Source organism: Momordica charantia, assembly GCF_013281855.1.
Source record: "Momordica charantia cultivar OHB3-1 chromosome 8 unlocalized genomic scaffold, Mcharantia_2.0 BLBB01000008.1, whole genome shotgun sequence".
Taxonomy (NCBI): domain Eukaryota; kingdom Viridiplantae; phylum Streptophyta; class Magnoliopsida; order Cucurbitales; family Cucurbitaceae; genus Momordica; species Momordica charantia.
The window spans coordinates 756,786-776,701 of NW_028275166.1; the positions used below are offsets into that span (position 1 = coordinate 756,786).

General features: G+C 38.7%; 2 protein-coding genes across 2 annotated transcripts; one reads left to right on the forward strand and one right to left on the reverse strand.

Moving 5' to 3' along the window:
* Positions 1–6,788: 6,788 nt before the first annotated feature.
* LOC148209361 (uncharacterized) lies at positions 6,789–7,472 on the reverse strand. The gene is made up of 2 exons (XM_088127740.1): positions 7,277–7,472; positions 6,789–7,213 (listed from the first exon to the last, which is right to left on the reverse strand). The coding sequence occupies exons 1-2, from the start codon at positions 7,470–7,472 to the stop codon at positions 6,789–6,791; spliced, it is 621 nt and encodes a 206-aa protein (XP_087983866.1).
* A 5,292-nt stretch (positions 7,473–12,764) lies between these two features.
* Positions 12,765–16,210, forward strand: LOC111005112 (mogroside I-E synthase). The gene is made up of 2 exons (XM_022276504.2): positions 12,765–13,647; positions 15,337–16,210. Exons 1-2 carry the CDS (start codon positions 12,994–12,996, stop codon positions 16,054–16,056), a joined length of 1,374 nt encoding a protein of 457 aa, XP_022132196.1. The 5' UTR covers positions 12,765–12,993; the 3' UTR covers positions 16,057–16,210.
* The last annotated feature ends 3,706 nt before the right edge of the window (positions 16,211–19,916 follow it).

Below are 19,916 nucleotides of genomic sequence, written 5' to 3' on the forward strand. Positions count from 1 at the left end.
GGGAGATTAGCAGGACTACCACCCATAAGTAGAGGACCTCACTCCACGATCAGGTACGATGATTTTCTGACCTCGAACTAAACTGGGAATTCGACCTATACTGACTTGATCGTCGGAGTGCTCACCTTTTTGTGCAGGTCCGCCCAAGTATTCAGATCGGTCTGGAGGCCGAGTTCGAGCTGCAATCTGAAATACACTGTTGTGCATATCCTTGCATAAACAGATATATTAAAGAAAAAAAAAGAAATTACAAAGAAAGAAAAAAATTATGGTGGAAACAGATAACAACAAGATTTAAAATATAATTTTTATATAAAATAAATAAAAACAAAGATAAATAAAAGTTACAGTGAAAGAAAATTGAACGGGAAAATAAAATATAATTTTTAGAAGAAAAAATAGATTATAGAGAGACAGAAAAGTTATAAAACATGAAATTTTCGAGATAAAAAAGTTAGGAAAAATATTAATTTAGGGAGAAATAAAACCGGTCTATTAGAAAAAAAAGAAATATACAGAAAATGTTGGACAGAGACAAACAACAATAAAAAAATATGGGTGGTTTCAAGAAAACCATGTGCAACCGTTGGTTTTTATTAAACCACCTTGAATGAATAATTACACTGGGATGAAACAAAATCACATCCAGCCGTGGATTATGATGGATGGAGAGAAGATAGGAAAGTCGGTCGGTCCGGTTTCTTATTTTTGAACCATCAACCGACCGATTAGTTTTAAAATTCTCAAACTGACACCGGCCGAACTGCAATATAAACCAACCGAAATCGATCAGATTGTGGTTTATATATTTTTATTTTTATTTTTATATATATAAACCAACTGAATATTTTATTTTTAAGATATAGTTTATATATTTCTTATTATTGACAATCAATTCTGTCCATATTTTTTTTCATTAATTTCATTTTATGTTAATATTGTATATACATACTTATTATAAGTTATAACAGATATGCTATCTGTATTTTTGAAATCAAGTATTATTAGTGGTATGATGAAGATATTGTGTTTAATTTTTTTTTTTTTTTTAGAATTAAAGATTACAAACCAAATTTTCCTTCATAGCTTGATGGGCAATACCATGGGCAACACAATTTCCATCACGTCTTATGTGGTTGACTGAAATCAGTTGCAAATCCTCTCTTCTGCTACGAATTTCATCAACAGACCAAACCATTTCAGTAAGATTTTGATTGAAGCCTTCAATGCTTCCAAAGAATTTGTTTTCAAGAGAACTGGTTCTCGCGGCTTTCATTTCTATGCCTCTTTATACTAAGTTATAACTTGAATAGCATGTATTATTATTAAATATATATAATAATTTGTTATATGTATAATATTTTAATTTTAGTTTATCTATCTATATATATGTTTTTTATTATGCCAATCAATTATGTTCTTGTTTTTTTCATTAGTTTCATTTTATGTTGATGGTGTATATTACATACTTATTATAGGTTATAACGTATATACTATGTACTTTTGAAATCAACTATTATTAGGGATCTAATGAATATAATGCATATACCTATTTATATTAGATTATAACTTATCACTGTGGAGGTAGTGATCAAAGATTTCGTCCAATTCGTAGGTGTTGTGCCACTCCTTATTCTCACCGGAGGAGGGAGGAAGGAGACGACAAGTTTTGGTGGGAAAGTAAGAGCGAGATTAGAGTTTCATCCAATGAAAGAGAGAGAAAGAGGGAGGAAGATGTGATTTTTCAGAGACAAAAAAAATTTGAAGTTGAAAAATCCCTAAATTAAATATTTTTCCATATTTGAATTTTTCTCAATTGTTTATTAAATATATATTTAATAGGACAAATTAGTAAAATTTTAGAGGAATTCGTCCTACACAGACCAATTTTAAGACAAAAGTATAAAATCTTAAACACTTTGTTTATGTAAATTGAATCTCCATGTAGTCTAGTGGTGACTTATCCCATAGTTTTAATGTTCTTCTCGGAAAAGAAAAATGGTTTCAAATGAAGCATTTATATAACGAATGCTAACATGTTAAAAAAAAAAGATCTATTTTTTACTGACTTAATTATTATTTTGAGTTATTTATTTTTTGAGATATTTAGCTATTTGTTAAACTAGTTATTTTAAATCTATAGAAATTAATTAATATAATATGTTTGAGCCCGAAATTGATTGAGCTCGGATACGATTTAGATCGGTATGCTCAGGACGAGTTATGGCCAATGGTCCACACCTTCCTTGAACAGTTCTTGAGACCTGCAAAACAAAGTTAGCACTTCGACGAACCAGTCAGTTCTAGTCCGAGCTAACTTGCCGAGTCTACTTAGGATTGCGTACCTTGCATTTAAGGCTAGGGTTTCTATTTATAGAAACTGGGCCCGACAGGGATTCTGACACACCCTAAAATCACGGCGTGTTGTCGGGTACGGAAGAGACATTGTTACGGACTCTCTATTAGATCGGCTCGGCACTAGAGATCCTACCCTGACTGTCGACCTGTGTATTTTGGAGCTGCTTTCTCCATTTCGCTCGCGTGTTTAACCAACTCACCTTTGCGATCATGACACGTGGCAGGCCAGGATTTGCCCCCAACATTGGCCCCCACTTCGGCGGGGCGGAGGTCGGCTTGGCGAAGTCCTCCAAGCTAACTGGAGACAGGTCGAATCCGCGCGTGCATGTGTGACGTCATGGATGTCGTCAGCCCTAGCTTCTGCTTCGGGAACCCAAGCGTCGTCACGGGGATAGCCTGGCGTGGGCGAATCTTGTCCGTGGATCCTTCCTTGATCGAACGGCTCTCATGCCTCCGGGCTGTCCTATAAAACGGGAAAGTCTTTCACTTTTCACTTTTTACTTTTCACTTTTGAGTTTTTGTGTACCTCGGCCGTTTCCAAGTCAGGTACTCTCTCCCTCTTTCTTTAGATAGTTCTTTTAAGTTTTCCTAGTCAGGTCTGGCGATGAGTAGCTCGTCTAGGGATTCGTTGTCTGGGTCGTCTAGTTCCTCTAACTCAGATGACGTTTTAGGAGATCCGACCTTAGCTTCTACCTTAAGGAACCCTTGCGTCGAGGATAGCTCGGCAAACCCCAATATAGCCTCGACCTCAGGAAACCCTGACCTCGGTTCTGTAGTTGAACTTCCTCCTTCATCTTGCTTGGTAGGTAAGTTGGCTGAGCTCCGCAAAACTTACTCGATCCCCAACTCCATAGAGCTTAGGGTGCCTTACATCGGGGAACACCTCGACGACCCTCCTCCGGGCTTCGTCAGTTTCTACCCCCAGATGTTCCACAGGGGGGTCAGACTTCCACTCCACCCTTTTATACAAAGGTTCCTTAGCGCAGTCAACCTCGCCCCAGCTCAGCTCTCCCCTAATGGATGGTCTACCGTGCTCGCGACCTACGTCCTGTGGTGGGTCCTCCGAGACGAAGATGAGGACAGACTCACGGTGGACCAGCTCTTAGCAACCCACACCGTCAAAGCCTCCAACGAGGGAGAGGGTCGGTATTACTTCTCAGCTCGGCGGAACATAGGTCAGCTGATTAGGAACCCCTCCTCCAACAAGAACTGGAAGGAGTGTTGGTTCCTCGTCTCTGGCGAGTGGCTTATGAGGGACGGAGGGGGTGAGCCGACCTGCCAAGTCCCAGTCGAGTTCGAAGACGTAGGTGAGTGTCTTAGGTGCGAGCTGGGGTCGGTTTGTTTTTGTCTCAACTTTCACGCCTTCGTTTCTGACGTGGTTCTGTTTTGTAGCTCTGTCGTCCCCCGTTCCGAGGATCAGCAACAAGTCTTGGGAGATCATCAGGCGAGCCCAAGGTCGGAGATTGAAGTACGCGCTGTGGGGTGAAGCGCTAGTTTCCAACTCCCACCTCTTCTCTTGCGGTCTCAGTCTTCACGACCATCCAGACGAGCTCAAAAAACTTCCCAAACCTCGTCAGCGCATCTCGCAAAAGAGGAAAGCTCCTGAAGGTAACTTCTTCTCGGCACCTTAGCTCATTCACTAGGAACCCCCCAACTAATCTCGTCTTTTCTGAAGGGATGGCCTCTAAATTCCTCGCGCTCAACAGCACCAAGCGACAGCGAGCTTCGGCCTCGTCCACTCCGCCAGCGCCCTCCCAAGTTCGTCACCGCACGAGCAGCGCCGATGTCCCGGCTCCAGGGCTGGCCAACTTGGCGAAGCTCCAGGCCCTCCAAGCTCAGCCCCTACAGACTGTCGCTGGGGGTGAGGGATTGTCCACCCCCCTAGTGAGGAAGAAGCGAGCGAGGGATACGCTTCCCTCCGAGGAGGTTAACTCCCGATCTCCGCCTCCCCCCATCGTGGTCGACTTAGAGGAGGGGTCGCTACATGGTCGGGGTCATGGCGCTGAGCTCCCACTCCCTTTCAAGCTCGCTTTCTCCCGCCTCAGTATTCACGAGGCCGCGACGAAAGTGAGGTCCTCGAGCTCTCACCTGGCGGAACGAGTCATTCAGGCGCCCGAGGACGCTGCAGAGGCGGTGAGAAAGACCATAGCTCTTGCTACGGAGGTAAGCTCGTGCCTACTCTTCGCTCCTTTTTCTTTCTCTTTCCCGATCTAACCTCGAACTTTTGCAGCTGCACTATCACGCTTGCCTCTCGGCTTCGATGATGAGCTTGGAGCTCGGCGGACGGGACTTGAAGGAGGAGGAGACGAACACCTCCCATGAGCGGAGAATCTCTGAGCTCCAGGCCGAGGTTGAAAAGGCGCGAGCTGAGAAAGAGGCCGAGGCTGATAGGTCGAGAGCCTTGATGGCCCAAGCACGTACCGACCTCATGAATGCCCGGGGCCGAGCCGAGACCGCAGAGAAGGGCTGGAATGAGGCTCAACAGAACTTGGCGAGCTGGGCCTACTTGGAGAAGAGAATCAAAGAATTCCCCGAGTTCGACGGCCTAGCTCGCGACATGGCAGACAAGGGCTTCTACTACACCGTCAACAGGCTCGACCTCGCTTGCTCGGAGGATGCCATCGCCGCTGTCGAGCAAGAGTACGAGTCCATCTGGGTGGACCGTCCTGCTGAGGCGAGCAAAGAGGCGGAGGCTGCTGGTGCTGAAGCTGGGCCCGGTGAGCCTGCCGATCCTCCTCAGGGGTAGATCGCTTCGGCCTTCTATTGCTTCTCGCTTTTCCCCTCTCTCTTTTTAATCAAATCTGTACTGAGCCGAGGCATATATACCTCGGCTCTCCTTTAAATTTTTGCTTAAATGAAATGACGTTGTTTCGCTTAGATCCGAGTAATTCATTCCGATGTCCTTATACTTGTTAAATTTAATTAAACTTTAACAATACCTCGGCTCTTCATCAAACTTTAAATTCAATGAAAACAAACTTCGCCCAAACTCGAGTTGTTCTCTTCGAGGTCCCTAAACTTTGAGAAATTTAATTAAGCTTCAATTTTAGTTTGGCCTCGTTATTTGAGTTTCTCAAGTCTTCATAATTTCTTGCTTACATAAGCCGAACAATTTAGCATAGGTCATACCACGTAGTCTTCCTTGGCCCCCATTTGACGTAGCTTGGTAGTAGTAGGCGACACTAACGGATAAAGTCAAATTTTGCACAAGTCATTGGAGATCGGCTTTCATTAATGAATCAGATATTACACGTCGGATTACACACATCTCATTGATGATAAACTCGCAAATGCTCGGTGTTCCATGGGTGGGGGAGTTGTCTCCCGTTGAGGTCGGACAGCAGATACGCTCCAGGTCGGAGTATTTTTAGGACTCTGTACGGACCTTCCCAGTTCGGCTCGAGTGCTCCGACGTGCTGCATTACCTTCCTGAGGACGAGGTCGCCAGGCTTGAACATTCTGACTTTTACCCTAGCGTTGTAGTATCGAGCCATACGGTTCTGATATTCTGCTAGCCGGAGCTGGGAGTGAGATCTTTTCTCCTCGAGGAGGTCAAGATTCACGAGCAGGGCTTCACTGTTGGCTTGCTCGTCGAAATTCTCCACTCGGGGTGTTGGCATGCCGACCTCCGCCGGGACAACAGCCTCCGAACCGAAGGCTAGGCCGTATGGCGTCTCACCGGTAGATCGGCGGGGTGTAGTTCGATAGGACCACAATACTCCTGGTAACTCTTCTGCCCACCGACCTTTCAGAGATTCTAGCCTCGTCTTCAGACCACGTTTGATGATCTTGTTGACGGCTTCAACTTGCCCATTAGACTGCGGATGGGCAGGCGATGAGCTGAGGTGACGTATGCCGAGCTGTTGACAGAATTGATTAAATCGGGCACCGTCAAACTGCTTTCCATTGTCAGTAATGATCGCGTTCGGTGTACCGAACCGACATATTATACTCTTCCATACAAAGTTGACGACCTTCACCTCGGTAATAGACGCCAGAGGTTCTGCCTCCACCCATTTGGTGAAGTAATCTGCAGCTACTATGGCGAACTTCAACTGCCCCTTCCCCATCGGTAGTGGGCCGATCAGATCTATCCCCCACTGAGCGAAGGGCCAAGGGCTTGAGATCGGCGTCAGCATCTCCGGGGGTTGTCTCAAAATGCTCGCGAAGCGTTGACATTTGTCACATGTTTTGGCGAACTCCTTGGTGTCGCGCTCAATCGTCGGCCAGTAGTAGCCCTGGCGGACGACCTTCGCGGCCATGGACCGAGCTCCTTCATGGCTTCCGCAAACCCCTTCATGAATCTCGCGCATGACATACCTGGCCTCTTCTGGAGCGAGACACCGCAGTAATGGTAGGGAATATCCCCTCTTGAAGAGTTTGCTTTCTTGCATCAGGTAGTGAGCAGCTTGGCGTCGGAGCTTCCTGGCCTAGCTCGGATCGGCGGGGACTGAGCCACTGACCAGGAAGCCTTTAATTGGGTCCATCCATGTAGGCTGAGCTGACTCGATCTCCATCACCTCAGGTTGGTCGATGGACGACTTAGGAAGTATTTCAACTGGAACCGTTCTTGGTAGATCGGTATCGTATACCGAGGCGAGGCGAGCCAGTGCGTCGGCGTTGGAGTTTTCAGACCTCGGCACCTGTCGAATCACATAGTCCTCAAACTGGGTGAGGAGCCCTCGGGTTTCGGCCAGATACCTCTCCATACGAGCTTCCTTTACTTGGTATTCCTCGGTAACCTGATTGACAATCAGCTGGGAGTCGCTGAGAATCAAAAGTCGCCTCACGCCCATCCCTCTGGCGACCTTTAGTCCATTGATCAGTGCCTCATACTCGGCTTCGTTGTTGGAAGCTCGGAAACCAAATCAGAGTGCGTACTCAAACCGAAGACCGCCAGGGCCGAGGAGCAACATACCTGCCCCACAACCTTTCTCATTGGACGAACCATCCACATAGAGTGTCCACTGGTCGCGGACATCGTTCCCCGGCCTAGGTGGGGTCAGCTCGACAACAAAGTCTGCGGCTGCCTGACCTTTCAACGTCGTTCTTGGCTCGAAGGCGATGTCGTGCTCACTGAGCTCTAGTGCCCACTTCATCAGGCGACCCGACATTTCGGACTTGTAGAAAATCTGCCTCAAGGGGAAGTTTGTCGGGACGATTATTTACGTCGCGTCGAGGCCCCGACGGTCTGAAGGGGCTTTCTCGTTCCGACGACCTCTACTCTTACGGTCGTCGGCCCGTCGAGACGAGCTCCAGCTGTCGTTGCGCTGCTTCTTGAGAGGAGGGGACTTTTGGTCCCGATCTTTACCACGGTCGCTCCGCCGAGCTCCATTGGCTTTCCACAACTCCAAGCCGTCGATGTACTGTCGAGCTTTAGCGAGCATCTCGTTCAGGGAGGCCGGTGGTTGGCTTCCGAACTCTATCGTTAGGTTCCTGTCGTTCAAGCCCGTGGTGAAGTACATCATGGCGATGTCATCGGTGCAACTTACCACTTTGACATGCTCGTCCATGAATCGAGCGATGTACTCTGTCAGGGACTCGCTGTCCCGTTGCTTTACCGTTCCGAGGTGAGATGGTGGCAATTTCAACAACTGCCGAGCGTAGAACTGGTTGATGAACAACCTCCTCAGCTGTTGGTAACTGTCGATGGACCGGGGCTTCAACTGTCGGTACCACAATCTTGCCGAGCCTTCCAAGGCTATTTGAAATGCTCGGCATCTTCCCCTCGAACACCTCTACATACGAGATCGGATCTCCAGATCCATCGTAGGAATTCATGACTGGAGCCTTGAACCTCGGTGGGATAGGCGCATCCAGGATCGCTTGGGAGAAAGGCGGTTCCTCTCGCTCGGCCACGCGATGCGGATCCACAGGCCTGCACTGTCGCTTGAGATCTTCTATCTCCCTTTGAAACTGATCCCGGAGGAGGTCCACCTCAGACCGGAACGAATGGTCAGCGTGGGAGGACCTCTCTTGAACGTCGACCACTGGGCTTTCCTCCTCATCGTCAACCAAATACTCCCGATCTTCGGGAGCCACTACTCGTCGCCTCGGCGTCTCGGCACCTCGGCCTGGATGGGCGTTGGAGTTATCGAAAGATGCCAAGGGGGTCCGAATTGGTCGGATCCTCGGGCGCCGGCCCTCGACCCGATCGTCCTGCCGAGGGTGGTCATGAATCTGTGCTTCTAGGGCACCGCCTGTCCTCACTCGTTGTGGCTTTCGCTAGGGTGCTCCAGCTCGGGCCTCCCTGGGGGGTCGGAACTGATACTCCGTTCTTTGGGTAGGATGCATCGGTCCCTTTCCTCGAATGGGATCCCTGGAGACGGAAGAGCCGGACACCTCGCTGCCTCTCTCGACCGCCTCAAGCCTTGCTTTGACTTCCCTGAGCTCGGCGATCACGTCGGCTACCTAGACGGGGTCCACGCCCGCATCAGCACTTGCCCTGGAGCGTGCACCTGTGTTTCCCCAACTGCGGAGGCGGGGTGCGCGGGGTGGCAACCCGTTTCTCTGAGGTTGCAATGGCGGGAACTGGTCTGGGGCGTGGTGGAAATCCCGGACCGCTACTGGATCGGATGTGGCAGGCCGACCTCCATTCTCCTTGACCGCCCCCGCGTGGGGTCGCTGTCTGACGACGGGAGTTCCTGCCACCTAAGAATACGTGAGGCGTGGATGGGCTCGGGAAGTGACCGCATCCCTCATCGGAGAGCGGATGGGCGAAAGTTGAGATCGTGACTGCTGGGAGCAGGTTTGGGCCATTGGCTCAGATTGCAAAAGGTGAGGCTGACTTCTAGATATGTCGAATTCCCACAGACGGCGCTAGATGTTTGAGCCCGAAATTGATTGAGCTCGGATACGATTTAGATCGGTATGCTCAGGACGAGCTATGGCCAATGGTCCGCACCTTCCTTGAACAGTTCTTGAGACCTGCAAAACAAAGTTAGCACTCCGACGAGCCAGTCAGTTCTAGTCCGAGCTAACTTGCCGAGTCTACTTAGGATTGCGTACCTTGCATTTAAGGCTAGGGTTTCTATTTATAGAAACTGGGCCCGACAGGGAGTCTGACACACCCTAAAATCACGGCGTGTTGTCGGGTACGGAAGAGACATTGTTACGGACTCTCTATTAGATCGGCCCGGCACTAGAGGTCCTACCCTGACTGCCGACCTGTGTATTTTGGAGCTGCTTTCTCCATTTCGCTCGCGTGTTTAACCAACTCACCTTTGCGATCATGACACGTGGCAGGTCAGGATTTGCCCCCAACATAATAAATTAACGTTTTTAATAACATGTGTTTGTGTAATTTGTTTTCTTATCAATGATTAGTGTAATTTTAATTTAAAATTAAAAATATTTTTCAATAACAAAATTAGCTTAAAATGAAAATTGTTGGCATACTTGAAAAAAACACAGAATTCAAAATCTAAGCGAAATTTTATTAAACAGGACCGTACGAAATATCTTCCAGAACTATTTTGGATTTTGCTTTTATTGAGTACAACAAATAAGAAAGTGTGAACATTTGAACATTTCCATTAAAAAAAAAAACATTGCTAATATTTAAGTTTATTTTGAAAATCATGTTAGTTTGAAACTTAATAAAAAATAATGTTTTGTAAATACTTTTACCACTAGTTTGTCTATTAAAGAGTCGATCAAGTATACTTCAACATGAGTGACCTATTTATGTGGCGTCGAGAAACGATATACAACTACATCTCTTTTTTTTTAAAAAAAGAATAATAATAAAAATAATATGTTGTCTCTTCAAGAGACTACATATATAAAAATTGAACAAATTTGCTACTTTGGTGGAGTGACTCCATTTTTAGGAGAACTTGTGTTTGAAGATAATAATGGAAAAATAAATTAAAAAGATAAGTTATAAAATTTAGAAAAAAGAAATTAAAGTATACAAATGATTGAAGACTTCCTTTTCATATAATTAGTATTCTACCACGTGCTTTCTACGTTGTTTCCAATTTTATTTTATCATATATTAATGTTAATTTTACTTTAGAAAGGAGAACGTCTGTCAAATATTATAGTATAAACAAAATACTATAGTATTTGATAGATATTTTAAAATATAAGTATAATTTAAAATTCAATAATATAATTCAAACATCTTAAACGCTCAACGACTAAATATTAAAATAAGATTACTAAAAAATTATTTAAAAAATATATATATAAACCATTGCAAACTTGAAATCTCAAGGGCGGTTCATTTTGAGAAGATGTTGTCGAGAGGAATGCGATAGGTCAAGAAAGCTCTCATCCAATTAATAACTAACTTGGTTTAGGAGATTGATTTTGTTGCGGTTGTCTTTAGAATTAAACTTAAAACTTCAAAAAAAAAAAAGTAAAATCTTTCCAATAACTTCAAGCCATACCTAAATATAGTTAGCCCAAATTTCATATCCAAATGTTTCATTTTCTCGTAAACAATGCAACTATGAATTATCTTTGTTGTATTTCGCTCAGCCAAAAGAAAGAAAAAAGTTTGTCATAAACCAATTTCTTACAGATACATTAAGATGAACTTTATACTTTTACTTCATGTAATATTCAAAACATATAATGATATAACAATTAGTAACGCAGAAGAAACAAAGATGAAATTTGAATATATAGTAATATAAAAAAAATGAAGAATGTTATTTGGCTCTGAACATTTGCTTTAGAACAATGTATATATAGTAATAATTTTAGTTGAAAATGAGAAAATGAAAAATCATGTATTTATCGAAGTTTCATTGATGTTCTCCCACTCGACCTCCCAATTCTTTTTTTTTTTTTTTTTGTCTCACATGAACTTTCTCTCTTATACCTCAAAATTCTCTTCTCAACCTCATCAAAATTTCATCTCTCGTTAATTTTCTTCTCATTATCTCTATCTCTCCTTCTCTATCCATATAAATTCCTCTTTTTTTAAGTTTCTCTTAATGCTTTCTCCCGACCGAGCACCTTCCATATTCTTTTTAATTGGGTTCAAACCCTTCTAATTATCTCTTATTTATTTTATAATCTATTCCTCAAATAAAGTATATTTTTAATAAATATATAATAAATTTAAAAGTATGATAGGATAGTTTTATACTTTAATTTTAAAAAGGATAAAATAGATTTATACTTTAATTTCAGAAAAATAGGATAAGATAGTTTTCTTTTAACCCTATTTAAGTAAACATTGGGTAAATAATTTGTCAAAGCAATTGTATCCATCTAAATTAAACTACAACAACAACTGTGTATTTAATTTTTTAATCCCAAAAGAAAAAAAAAGTATGGATATAATTATAAATTAGAGTTCCTTTTGATATCCGATACCAATAAAAGTTTTATGTGTTTATATATGATGGTTGTATAAGTTGTATGTTAATTTATTAATTTACATTCTCGTGTTTCACGTGTTCGGGCTTTACACATTAGACTACAGCATCTTTTTTAATTACTTAAAATAGAAACTAAAAATTGAAAAATAAAAAAAGGACTAAAATACTTTTAAAAGCTAAACAAGATTAGACACCCATTATTAAGCTCAATAAATGGGGAAAACAAAATGTGTTATTTATCGGCTTTAATTGATATATATTTACCATCAAGAAATTGTTAATTCAATCCTAAAAAATTGAGGAGCATTGTATTCCTTACCTTCACATAGTCCTATATCAAGAAATTGACTGTTGTTTTTTTTTTTAATTATTTCATTAAAACACATAATCTCATCAAAATCTCCCTCCATCTCTTCTATTTATTTTTTAGTTAGTTTAACAATTCTTCTCCCTTTTTTCTCTCTCCCAACCACTAATTCTCACTCCTTTTTTTTTCTCTCATCTTCGTCTACCTCTTTTCTCAACTTGATGTAATATTAATAATTTATCATATAAAGCAAAAGTTAGAAAAAAAAGTTTAGCAACTTTAATCCAATGTCCTAAAACTTATTCAATTACATTTCTTTGAAAAAATGGCTATGAACAAATTGCAGAAACCTCCATCTAAAATTAGAAGTTAATAAAACACACAATGAAACAATAGATGAAAAAAATATATATATCATTTTATGCAACTTCGTAGCAATCATTTAAAACTATGAAAAAAAGGTAAAATATACATACATACGCGTGTATACCTTTAAATTGTGGATAAATATACGTGGAGATTTATTTTAAGTTGATAAAGAAAATATAGATTTAAGAGAGAAAAAAGGAGTTAAGTACTCCAAGAAGGAAAGGAAGAAATCATCCCACCAATTTTTTAAGGAAAAAAATCAAAAGAGATCGGGAAAGATTTTGATGAGAATATGAGTTTTAATAAAATAATTATAAAAAAAAAGAATAATAAACAATTATCTTCTTGTTATAAGGTAAATGTTACTCACCAACTCAGAAAGTGGTGATGGATTGAAATTCATTTACGATATCTAACCAACAACTTCGACCCAAATATTTTAATTTATATATTTCTTCATAGTCTTTGGAGTAAATCCCCTCTCATTAGTATTTTGGACCACTTGACTCTTAACAAATATCTAGCCGTAGAGTCAACACCTGTGATCGATCATCGATATCGATCACCTTTATTTAATAGCTCCACGAAGGGCAGGAGCTACAGAAGAAGTCGCCGGCGACGATGGAGAAGGCGACGGCGAACGGCGGGAGGAGATCGAGTCATGTGTTGCTGTTCGCTTATCCGATGCACGGCCACATGAGCCCGATGCTGCAGTTCGCGAAGCGATTGGCCTCCAAAGGCCTACTCGTCACATTTCTCACTACTTCCTCTGTTACTGAATCTCTCCAAATCGATCTCCCTCCATCTTATCCAATCCATCTCCGGTTCATCTCCGATTTCCACACCGAAGTCATCGAGACGCTCAAGCAGAGGCACGAGGCCTTCGCCGCCGCCGTCTCGAGATCGCTTGGAGAGTTCCTCGACGGAGCCCTAATTAACGGCGATCATCCTCCGCGGCTGATGGTTTTCGATTCCGTTATGCCGTGGGCGATGGAGGTGGCCAGATCGCGAGGGCTCGAAGCGGCGCCGTTCTTCACAGAATCTGCCGCCGTCAACCACATTCTGAATCAGGTGTACGAAGGATCCTTGAGCATCCCGGCGCCGGAGAACGCGGCGGTCTCGATTCCTTCGCTGCCGAATCTTGAGGCAGAGGATCTGCCGTATTTCCCGAGCGTGATCAGAGAAGTGACTCTGGAATTCATGACCAGACAATTCTCGAGTTTCAAGGATGCCAAATGGATTTTCATCAACACGTTTGATCAGCTGGAGCCGCAGGTATGCGTTTCCTTTTGGATCTTCCAATTAATCTATCAGTCGAGGTTCAAATCCAGATCCAAATTTGAAAAAGAAAAATTTAAATAAGTATCCCTAAATAATTCCTGCTACTATGTCGATGATTACGATATTTTCAAATGAGAGCGGGGACGACAGACTACAGAGATCAGAAAAGAAACTTCCTGCTTTGATTGCCAATGCAAATACATGACACATATTCCCAATTCTTGTTTCTTTTCTTTTCTCTCTCCTCCCCTGCCTTTTTTCCATCGCTTAGTAACAATGATAATAGTTTTGGGGTGGTTTGAGCTAGCGCACCTACTCGCACTGAAAAAAATAAATAAAATAAATTATATTGTAATTATTTCTCTTTTAAATAAATTTAAATAAATGTTAATTATTGAAATTTTATTTTCTAAAATAAAACAACTATTAATTATAAAAAATATAATAATTAAAAATATTTATTGAAACAAGTGCTATCATTCAAGTAAATGAAATGAATTATATTAATATAGTAATTAATTATAGTAATAAATTTAAATAAATGTTAATTATTGAAATTTTATTTTCTAAAATAAAACAACTATTAATTATAAAAAATATAATAATTAAAAGTATTTATTGAAACAAGTGCTATCATTCAAGTAAATGAAATGAATTATATTAATATAGTAATTAATTATAGTAATAAATTTAAATAAATGTTAATTATTGAAATTTTATTTTCTAAAATAAAACAACTATTAATTATAAAAAATATAATAATTAAAAATATTTATTGAAACAAGTGCTATCATTCAAGTAAATGAAATGAATTATATTAATATAGTAATTAAAGTATTTAGTAAAAACACCTCGATATATTTTTCTTAATAATTTTTAGAATTAGTAGTTATTTTATTTTAGAAAAGAAGATAAATTTTAATAGTTAACCTTTATTTAGAAGAGAAAATAATTTCAATATAATATGTTATTGAATAAAAAAGAAAAAAATTGATATATTAGAGTCTTGAACCGAGGAGCTCTAAATTAAAATATAGACTGCTGCATTAAAATGGTAGAATTATACAACTTTAACATATATTATCGGTTTGAAAAGACGACATGCTAGAATTTAAGAAAAACACACACATGATGCTAATAATGCGTCATCCAACTTGAAAATTGTGAAATGACAAGACTAGCATGAGGTTGATATATATTTAGAATAAGTTTAAAATAAGGTATTATTAAAAAGAAAAATCAAAATTTGAAACCTTAAACAATGAAAATGAAGAAAGAAATTACTGAAGAAAGAAATTACTATTTTAAGTTCAATGACATTTTAGATTTACATTTTCTTTTTCTCAACTAAATTTTTAATGTTCGGTAAATTCATGATCTCTAACTTGAATGTTTGGTAAATTTATCTCTCTCAGCTAACTTTAATGTTAGTTAATTTCGGTGATCTCTAACTTTTAATTGTTTTTTATATTAATATTTTTAATATAACAAGTGTTTTATTCCATTTATAATATGTCCGTGGTTTTTTTTAAGCTTAAACTGATGAGTCATGTTAAAATTTCTCCACACATACAGGGCTTAGGATTTGCTTTAATACTATAAGTTTTCCATGGATTACAATAAACTTATTATTGTTATATAGATACCTTAACACGTTTCATAGATTTCAATAATGAATATCAGATTGTTAATTGGATGGGCGAAAGATGGCCAATCAAGACCGTTGGACCAACCGTTCCATCAGCGTATTTGGATGGTCGGTTGGAGAAGGACAAAACTTATGGTTTGAAACGCCAAAAACCTGAAGATGGGAGGGCTGTGGAGTGGCTAGACTCAAAAGAAACAGCTTCGGTGGTTTACATTTCATTTGGAAGCTTGGTTATGTTAGCTGAAAAACAAGTGAAGGAATTGACAAATTTTCTCACAGAATCTGGCCTCCCTTTCCTATGGGTCCTAAGAGAATCAGAAATGGAAAAGCTTCCTGAAAACTTCATACAAGAGACGTCAGGCAAAGGTTTGGTTGTGAACTGGTGCAGCCAACTGGAAGTTCTATCTCACAAGGCCGTAGGTTGCTTTGTGACTCACGGCGGTTGGAACTCGACGCTTGAAGCTTTGAGCTCTGGGGTGCCGATGGTGGCGGTTCCACAGTGGATTGATCAGACGACGAACGCCAAGTTCATCGCCGATGTTTGGGAAATCGGAGTTAGAGTGAAGCTAAATGAGAAGCACGAAATTGCAACTAAGGACGAACTTGAAGCCTCCATCCGACAGGTTATTGAAGGAAGAGAGAAAAAGAACTCAATCAAGTGGAGGAAATTGGCCAAAGAAGCTGTGGATGAAGGTGGCAGCTCTGATAAAAATATTGAAGACTTTGCCAAAACAATTATGTTGCTCTCTAATTAAGTAATACGGCTAAACTGTTTCGGTTGTTTGTTTGGAAAAATACTTGACTTTTAACGGTAAGAAACAACTTTATCTTCGATGTTTGACAATTAAGAGAGAAATGTAAAAACATTGACTTTTTAGTAGAAATAATGAGTTATCAAATTTTCGGTAACGGTGAGCATAAGATTTGGTCCTCATTATTAATGAGCCAAGTATTTTCTGTTTGTTTTTGCACAAATTTACTACAAGTTATCAAATTTTTTCCTTGGACTTTCTGCCTACTTGAACGGGTGTCGATGTTGATGAATGTTTTATCGCATATATCGAAATATTTAATTGGTGAGATAGATAATGAAGTTATTATGGAGCGATTTCACAATATAAAAACTCGGAAAAGATTGTGATGTCTTACATTACAGATGATTTCATTTATGAGTTCTTGAAATTAAGATATTTGTAAACGATTTTTCTTGAACTTTGAATAAAGCCCCTTGAAAAAAAATTATAGAACTGTAAGGAGATAGATTGCTCTCACCGACGTGAGCTAAGAGTGAGTTTGGAATATATATATTTTCTTAAAATAGTTTTTTATAAAAATAAATTTCACTAAAATTTTTGTCCATTGGATTACATTTTCTTAAAATGATTTCAGTGCACAACATCTATTTAAACACTAATTCTATAAATGTTAAATTATCATAAACTAATGGTCAAAAAAACTTAATTTAAGTTGTGACAATCTTATTTAATGGTCAATTTCGTACATTATTTAAATTTAATTTTTTTTTAAATCTTTATTTTTTATTAAAGGTTAAAAAACACTTTTGGTCAATGTACTTCCACTGAAGTAATAATTTAGTCATGAACTTTAGTTTGTAACAATTTAGTCTATGCACTTTCAAATTGGTAACAATTTAGTCATTCAACTTTAATATATAACAATTTAGTCCTTATAATTTAAAGTTGGTAACAATTTGGTCCTTATCGTAAAATTTTTTTTGTAAAGTTTCTTATATATATAAATCGATAAACTAAAGAGGGACCAAATATGTTTATAAATTATAAAGATTAAATTGTTAAATGATAAAATTTGACACTTAATTTTAATAAAAAAAATTTACGGAATTAATTGTTACAAATTTTAAAGGACAGAGACTAAATCGTTACGAGCAAAAGTTCATTGACTAAATTATTACTTTAGTGAAAGTACATCGTTATAAACTAAAATTTAATGACTTTGTTACTTTAGTGAAAGTATAGAGACGAAATGTATTTTTTGACCTTAATTAAATTGGTGAGTTTTTTTTAATTTTTTGATTAAAATTATTGGGTGAATTAGTAGAAATTGAATAAAGGATAAAAATTGTAAAATTTATCTAAGACATTCAATTTAATGAATTTAAAAATTTAGGATGAAATTCGGTATAACTTACCAAATTCGGAGGTAAAAGATAATTATATATTCAAACAAAATGAAGTCTTTTGTCACGGAGGGGAAAAAAACGAAAACAAAATAAAGTAAGACAGACAAAACACTTTATATTATATTTCGTGGAAGAACACAACGTGTTCCACGTGTTCTCCAGAGTTTTTCTTGAAAAAATTAAATGCTTTTTAAGGAAACACATGAACGCACGTTTATAAAAAAAAAATTGCTGTTTTTTTTTTACCAACTTAATTATTATTTTGAGACCATCTATTTATGTTTTTTAGATGTTGAGTTATTTATTAAAAAATTAATTTAAATCTATAGTAATAATTGATATAATAAATCAACATTATTCTTATTAATAACATGTGTTTGTGTAATTTGTTTTCATATTTATGATTAGTATAATTTTAATTTAAAATTAAAAATAATTTTTTATAACAAAATCTATGTAAAATAAAAATAGTTGCCATGTTATCTACTCTTTAAAAATATTTCCAAAACCTGCCAAAGCGAGCACAATTTAGAGGTAGTTGACATATACTTCCAATTAAGATGTTTTGAGTTCGAATCTCCTCTCAAACATGTTGTATTCAGAAAAATATTTTCAAATTTCATTAAAGGACCGTACAAAATATCTCCCAAAACTATTTTAGATTTTGTTTTCCTTTAATACAAAAAATATCAAAATGTTAGGATTTGAACATCCCACCTCAAAATAAGGAAAATATACTTTTATTGTTGAGACCTCCTATTTATAACTAATTTGAATTTGTACATATAACTATATAGTAGTTTTTTCCTCCCTTTTTTAATAAATAGAAGTGATATCTACCTATAAAATTTTAAATGTATAGAATTGAAGAAATTGTATCACCTATTTTTATATTAAAGAAATTGATAGCTAATTAAAAAAAGAAAAAGACCTAGGTTAAAGAAGTGACTAAGTGGGTCGACAAGCAACTTAGCCCACCAAATGGCGTCCCAAGGGCCTCATGAGGTTCAAGGTGTTGGTCCAGCTAAGTAAGCTTACTAGTTGGCCCAATTCGGTGCAATTGAGAAATTACTTTTAAACAAATAACATTACTAAGTTCTTATCAAACAAAAAAAGAAAAGAAAAAAACATTACTAAGCAGAGAATTCTTGTCCTGATCTCTACGAAATTTCGTAGAGAACTTCACGGTTGTCATGGGAGATAAAAATGGAGCCGACCAAACGACAGAAGGGGAGATTAGGTTGGGGGAGAAGTGCACGAACCAGGTAAGCATCGAAACCCGCCGAGAAGCTCTCGACGTCGAGGTGTTCTCGGCCATTGGCTGAAATGGGTTCTCCCCGACCTCTGCGTAGCCCAGTCTGAATTTACTTTGTCTTGACCTTAGATTTGGCATTAGGCCCATTACGAAATGCACGAGCCCCAGAAGTCCAAATCTCTTGAGCAAACTAGGATTCAACTTGGATAATTCCTAAAAGAAGGAAGATTCGACTCTTATAAATAAAGGGGTGAGCCAAATCCTAGAGGTTCGCTCACAATACCCACTATACTCAACTACTCCAATCCTAACTTAAGCATCGGAGTCAGTATGACCAGAGCCACACAGGTCTCAGTACTATTCTGTTTTGCAACTCTCGTCGATCTCTTTATTCTAGAAGATTGGTGTGAATTTGGCGGAATTTCATTAGGCAAAATTGATGTATTAACAACAAACTATACTTGAACCTACTCAGAATCATGGTTCTAAATATGCGTCGACATTTCCATTGAAATATCCATGTTTCTATAGATTCGACATTGACGTGAGGGGATAAATCGACATTTCCATCATAGTAAAAAAAAATCGACAAAATATGAAAAATATCAACAAAATGTCACTAATATATGCATAATATTAATGTTAATTATTTTTAACTAATTTAGAAATAGGAAAATGTTATTTTATTAATTCAAATATTTTTTATGATATTTTAATTTTTCTAACTTTTGCAGAAATATCCCTCGACATCGACATTTAAAACCTAAAATACATACCTATAATACATGATACATGATGGAACAACCTATTAAGGTCATCTCAAATTTGTCTTTAGTAAATGATAGAAGTGTAAATAAGTTATTTTACAATAGGAATACTCTACTAAATTTTAGACTCAAATGACTTAGCCAAAAAAAAAAAAAATAATAATAATAAATAATGGAGAAACTCATAAACATATCACGTGCATAGAATTAATTGGAATCGAGATCTCACATATTTATTACTACAATGTCAACTATCTCCCAAAGATAACAAATTATTCTAAACAAAAACACTACGAACCATGCTTGCTTCCTGCATTCTATTATTTAATTAAATAAATAAATAAACCCAATATTTAATTTATTTTTATTGAATAAACGATCTTCCTTTCATGTGCAAGTTGGCACAATTTTGTTTATATTTATATGACCTCT

Bases quoted from the DNA above. Each gene is read 5' to 3' on its own strand.
- LOC111005112 (XM_022276504.2), top strand. From the start codon at position 12,994: ATGGAGAAGGCGACGGCGAACGGCGGGAGGAGATCGAGTCATGTGTTG. The intron at 13,648-15,336 runs GTATGCGTTTCC...AATGAATATCAG, and splicing joins TTGATCAGCTGGAGCCGCAG to ATTGTTAATTGGATGGGCGA.
- LOC148209361 (XM_088127740.1), bottom strand. From the start codon at position 7,472: ATGTCGGGTCGCCTGATGAAGTGGGCACTAGAGCTCAGTGAGCACGAC. The intron at 7,214-7,276 runs GTATGTTGCTCC...TTGGTTTCCGAG, and splicing joins TGAGAAAGGTTGTGGGGCAG to CTTCCAACAACGAAGCCGAG.